Source organism: Carassius auratus, chromosome 10, assembly GCF_003368295.1.
Source record: "Carassius auratus strain Wakin chromosome 10, ASM336829v1, whole genome shotgun sequence".
Classification (NCBI taxonomy): domain Eukaryota; kingdom Metazoa; phylum Chordata; class Actinopteri; order Cypriniformes; family Cyprinidae; genus Carassius; species Carassius auratus.
In genome coordinates, this window is record NC_039252.1 from 21,922,564 (window position 1) to 21,928,563 (window position 6,000).

Here is a 6,000-nt window from a genome sequence, read left to right on the forward strand (position 1 = left end):
AGTATGGAAAATGGTCACGAAAACAGTTTTGGAATAAAAAAAATAAATAAAAGTGTATGACCCCTTTAAATGACAAAAGAAAATAAAAATGAGCAACATAAAATTAAATTGAATTGTGAAAGGATGTGAATCATTTAGTCTCTCTCTTTTTTTTCTTTCCCCTGACAGAATAGATGAAGACATGGAGAACTGACTCCGTCCAGAATGCATTGAGGCACATTTAACTGGAAGCACAAATACACTGAGGATTTATTTTGAGCACTGTTTGTACACATAAATAAAGATGTTTAAGTGAATGCATGATATTCCTAAAATTCTCACTGTAAACATGCCCTTTATTCGAGCCGCGCTGATACCCGCGGGTGCTTCAGGTCAGGGAAATGAGTCTTGACCAGCGAGCGCTCGCTTTCCCTCTCAGCAGTCAGTGCAAATTTGTTGAACTCCAACAGATGTAAATAAAAACGTCGAGCAGAATCATTGGTATTTGCTTCGACCTTTCAAAGGAGAGGAATAGCATTACGCTCACAGAGGAAAACAACTGAAATAGAGCCATTTTACAAAGGAGTGATTGTGCTTACAAAGCAGAGGCTCTCCATAATAATTGAGACTGACCTGGTTTCTGCAATCGAATTAACCTAGACTTATTTGCCTAGGAATGGTTTGTACCAGTTTGTATTTAATTGCCAGAGCAGAATTAGAAGCTGCTAAACAGTATCCAAATGCTTCATAATTTAATGTGCTTGGTAAGCATAAACAAGCTTAAGGAATATTCCAAGTTCAGTTATACTAAATTGCATAAATGTTGGATATCACAACGAATACATTTTGACTGTCTTTCCTTACAGTTGCAATGAGGCACTGAAAATGGAAGTTAAAGAGGCCAATTTTGGAGGTTATAAAATCAGAAATGTGAAATTTTAAACCCCTACTTTATTTTAATTTTACTGACAAAAACAAACTATTCCACATTCTGCCCAATGTCCTTAAAACAAATGTGCCAGATGAATGCTATGAAAAACATACAGTGCTTAATTTATTAGACCACCTGTCATACGACAAAACACAAATATTTTAAGAATCTGACAAAAAAATTAATTATTCTAAAAATGTTATTGTAATTTATGGAAAAATAAAAAACTGAAACAACTTAATAGTATTTATTCACATAATAACAAAAATGGCCTCCTTTGCCTTTGATAACAGCTCATGTGCTTGCTGGCATTATGTACTTTTTGACTAATTGGGTATCTGAATTAAAAAAAAATAAACCTATAAAGCACTTGACAATTTTTCCCTGCCTTTAACAGATAACAGCAATAATTATATTATAGCATTAAAAATAGTTTACTACTATTACTAAAAAGCTTACACATATTAGAGGTCTTACCCATACAGAAAGCTAAAAAAATATTTTGGCAATTACCAATACAAAACCTTACAAAATTGGTCAAAAACTTTACATAAATTTAAATCTCTAATTAAAAAAATAAAGACGAATAAAATCACAGTAGTGCTCTGCAGGAACATGTCGCATGCACTGATTACAGTAAGTCTCCTCTTACTGTAGTTTTTTTTTGTAAAAGCGTCTGATATTTATATTCAGACAATTACACGCTGCTTTCCCTTCTCAGTTCCTACTCTCATAAATGACTTGCATTGCATGTTGATTTTTAAACCTAAATATAAATGTTAAACACCAGATATTTCGGCACAATTGCATTTGCGCTGAATATGGTCTCCCTTTAACGCACACACCATTCTTTCAGTAGACTTCAATTTAACGCAGACTGTCAGGGCAGGCCTTCATGCAAAAATTTAAAGTCTTACGTGAATGTTACATTTACAGATAAGATATGACCGTTAACTGAAAGTAATGGTGTAATTGTTGAGTCGCTCACACACGTATCTGTAAAAGAGTCCAAAGAAAAGCCATTACACTAATGCATCAGCTTGAAGCTTAAATATTTATCATATTTTGGGCAGCTTGGAATCTTGTACTTTTTTTCAGCTTGTACTTTTCCTGCAGGAGCTCATTCGGTTTCCTCCAATATTTGGAATGAGTTATTCAGTGCTGTAATTTGATGCGACCTGCTGCAGTTACAAGTGCACTGTGGGTGACCAGATTAATAGAGAAACGTTGTCGATGATTTTCATTATCAATAATCGATAAGTTACAGCCCTACTCTTAACTCGAGTCGTTCAATGTGGTTTTTACCATTCTGCCACAAGTGCCGTAAATTGAGCTTAACTTTTAGTTAAGGCTCCATACATGAAAGCTGTACTTGCTGAAAGCAGCACATTACAGTGACTTTACCACAGTAAGATTCTGAACCTTTACCTCTGGTAAATCACTATAATACAGTGCCTCAGATTTAAATTTGTGCTTCTGTCACATTAAGATGACAGCTGCAGACATTTGTGCCAACGCAGTCACACATTCTTCCACAGACAAAATGCTTCGAGAAAATTAGACTAGTTTGCTTTCCCCTCCAACAGTTTTATTGACATAGCATAACTACAATGGAACCATAGTGAGAAATTTGAGCTCCCAACTCAAATATCCAACAGCAGCCTTCTGGAAACGTGCGGCTTCCAGTCCACATCTGCAATAAGAGAACATGATCAATGCTCGAGTCTCTACATGATCAGTTTAGTAGGTCATCTACAGGTCCTTGCCTGGTCACACCTTCGCCTTCCGTCCCCTTCCTTTACCCTGATAGAAACAATGCATTCATTTGTGCATAGCTTAAGAAAAAGAAAAAAAAAAAACTTCAAGTATAATAAAAAATAAAATCTACCTTTTTAGGTGGATTTTCACCATCTGAGGCTTCCCTGTATTTACAAAACTCTATTAGTTTGCTTTGAGAAACAAATAAAATAAACTCAGTTAGGTGTTAGATTTAGCTTACTCATCCTCTCCCTTTTCTGGCTTCTTTCTCTTTAAAAGAAGAGAGCAATGAGAATTAGAACAAATTTAATTGAAACGACTTGTGACCTACAAGACGAGTCCTTACTTTGCCAGCACCATTTTTTGTGGATTTCTTAACCAGTGATACTTCAATATCTTCCTCCTCTTCTTCTACCTCCTCATCCATCTCTTCATCCAGCTCTTCATCATCAGAGTACTCCTCCACTAGGAGAGATTTTGGCAAAAGTTCCATTGACTTAAATACTAGCCACAGATCGTAGCTAAAAATAGAGCTGAAATGACCACTCACGTGCCACATGTTCCGCTCCGACGTACACCGGCCCCGAGCCGTGCTTCAGGCGAAAGGTCACGGGTGGATGAAGATCCAATCCAGACAGGTTAACCTGACGGAGAATGAAATCTCATGAGGTATATACAAACACTTGTGGAAAGGGGAAAAAAAATAAAAATAAAAAAAAGACACATGACATTCAGCCAAGTTTGCTGACCCATACTCAGAATTCTGCATTTAACCCATCCAAAGTGCGCACACACACAGAACACACACCTGGAGCAGTGGGCAGCCATTTATGCTGCGGCACCCAGGGAGCAGTAGGGGGTTCGATGCCTTGCTCAAGGGCACCAAAGTCGTGGTATTGCCGGCCCAAGATTCGAACCCACAGCCCTAGGGTTAGGAGTCAAACTCTAACCACTAGGCCACGACTTCCCCTTAAATGTGACTAGCATGTGTACTGCATTTGTCAACCCTCTGGCGCTGCTTATGGTCATTAGATGTACTTTATTTCAATTAAGTTAATACCATTTTAGTTAGATAAGGATTCATATATTGCAGGGAATCTTATTGTGCTACACGAAATACATGGGATCCATTTATTACTACCCCTTAAAATGGTTAGTTCACCCAAAAAAGAAAATTGTCATTAAAGGACTCGCCCTCATGTCGTTACAAACCCACAAGACCTCCGTTTATCTTCGGAGCACAGTTTAAGATTTTAGATTTAGTCCGAGCTCTCAGTCCCTCCATTGAAGCTGTGTGTACGGTATACTGTCCATGTCCAGAAAGGTAAGAAAAACATCAAAGTAGTCCATGTGACAGAGGGTCAGTTAGAATTTGAAGCATCGAAAATACATTGTCCCAAAAATTTTAATTATGACAGACCTGGAAGAGAAAACAATGCTGAATAAAGTCGTAACTTATTTTTGGACCAAAAATGTATTTGATGCTTTAACAAATTCTAACTGACCCTCTGATGTCACATGGACTACTTTGTTTTTATTACCTTTCTGGACATGGACCGTATACCGTACACACCATTTCAATGGAGGACCAGAGAGCTCCCAGACTAAAATATCTTAAACCGTGTTCTGAAGATGAACGGAGGCCTTAAAGATTTGGAACGACATGAGGATGAGTCATTAGACGATTTTCTTTTTTGGGTGAACTAACCCTTTAACCGCTTTGAGCATAGTTCTAAAAGTTAGGTTTCCAAAGGGATGAAAATCTAGAATGCTTTGGAGACATTTGGTCTGACTGGACCATTATTGCTTTACTGAATATTGAACAGCAACAAAAAGTGGACAAAAACACTATTATAGAAACTAGATTTTAATACAGGTTTTTGACTAAAGTCTAAAACAGCATGATAAATCAGAGCCACGAATCTAAATCAACTGTGTTCCAAATTTGAGGTTGATATCACAAAAGTGAGTTTCAGTATGGTTTAGTGGTCGTTTTTGACAACACAAACCATTTCACCTAAAATCAAATAAAGCCACCAGAGGATTAACTTAAAAACTGGTAATTAGGGTGACAACAAAAAGTTATCCACTATTAGCAAAAGTGCTACTTGGAGAGGCATTGTGGGTATTTTAGCCAGCGACCGTTTGCACAGAAATATCACGTGATACAATATTTCTTACCGTAGGCATAGATTTCGCGTGTAGTGTTGCTATGGGAACCGCTTTCGCGCTGCTGTTGCCCTCACCGGTGACCAACTCCACAATATTGAATTCATCTTTAGCGGTGTGACCCAGACACATCTTCAAGTCAAATATAATCGGGTTAAATGTAATAAACACCGATTAAACGCCACGTTTACCACGACAAATCACGGAACCAACCGTTCTCAGTGCCAGCTGGTGTTGATGGTTCGTATCATCCGTCTTGAAGGACTCTTCCTTATTAGATTCATTGAGTTCACAACCTGAAACAACGATTTAATAAAAAAAAAAGACTTAATATAGCCTAGAGTAACGTTATTAGTACGTTTAGAATTATATTTTACTTGAGGAAACGAAACAAGTGTAGCGTCTTACCCCAAAGAGTGGATAAAGGTTTCTCTGTTTTGCTCATTTTGAAACAAAAACAAAACTGAAAGGCACAAACAGTAACGTTAAATGTTTGTTATGCGCAGTATGTAGTGTGAATTATTCAGAAAATCTTTACATATTCTCACCAGAAATAAATCTCAGGGCTGCTTCTAGGACAGCAAAAGAAAAGAAAGCGAGTTTGCGCCCTGTGAACGTTTAAAGAGGAAGTTAATTGCTCATCAGGTGACAGTAATTAAGTCGAGATCACTGCAGGTTAATTATGGATCCGACCTGCTGAAAAATCACTTCTTCATAATCATGTTTTAATCGAATAGAATTCGGCTGACTCATAATTATGCATACTAAATATGTTGCCTTTTATGTTATATTAACCTCTCTTATAACCGAGGCTAGTTGTCACGTGGGTCTTTGTTTTCAGGTGCTTATTTTCAATAGCAGTGGTTTCTTTTACTTTATGAACCTGGTGTATGATTATGATCATGTTTATGAAGTAAAGTTTAAAACAAAATTAGAATATCATCAAGTTTTGTCGTGTTGTTGGGTTAGTAAGTGAAAAAAAAAACATCCATTAAAGAAAGTTGACTAACGTTATATATAATAGAGGTATATTAGTTTTTTTTTATAGTTATTTAGTCAATAAGTGCAACTTTCATACATTGAGGAAACAGTTGAACAGTTGTGTGTGTGTGTGTACTTTGATTACATTTTATAAACAGATATGGTGTGCAATGATTTTCGGA

At 36.9% G+C, this 6,000-nt stretch overlaps 2 protein-coding genes across 6 annotated transcripts in view; one reads left to right on the forward strand and one right to left on the reverse strand.

Annotated features, from left to right (window-relative positions):
- The window catches only part of LOC113110358 (unconventional myosin-XVIIIb-like), a 49,460-nt gene extending 48,644 nt beyond the window's left edge, over window positions 1-816 (forward strand). For 2 of the 4 annotated variants that reach the window (XM_026274533.1, XM_026274536.1), the window contains one exon: window positions 169-816. The gene's annotated coding sequence lies outside the window, so the exon portion shown is untranslated. The remainder of the gene's footprint in view (window positions 1-168) is intronic. The other 2 variants (XR_003293122.1, XM_026274534.1) reach the window with 2 other exon arrangements.
- A 1,661-nt stretch (window positions 817-2,477) lies between these two features.
- LOC113110359 (nucleoplasmin-like) lies at window positions 2,478-5,444 on the reverse strand. Of its 2 annotated transcripts, XM_026274537.1 has the most exons (10): window positions 5,386-5,444; window positions 5,246-5,300; window positions 5,051-5,133; window positions 4,850-4,969; window positions 3,219-3,312; window positions 3,015-3,133; window positions 2,910-2,938; window positions 2,799-2,832; window positions 2,677-2,713; window positions 2,478-2,603 (listed from the first exon to the last, which is right to left on the reverse strand). In XM_026274537.1, exons 2-9 carry the CDS (start codon window positions 5,280-5,282, stop codon window positions 2,681-2,683), a joined length of 549 nt encoding a protein of 182 aa, XP_026130322.1. In that variant the 5' UTR covers window positions 5,283-5,300; window positions 5,386-5,444; the 3' UTR covers window positions 2,478-2,603; window positions 2,677-2,680. The 2 variants fall into 2 exon arrangements, 1 of the variants encoding a protein (XP_026130322.1); XR_003293123.1 differs by lacking the exon at window positions 2,910-2,938 and having other exon boundaries at window positions 2,482-2,603; window positions 2,799-2,859.
- Window positions 5,445-6,000: the final 556 nt, after the last annotated feature.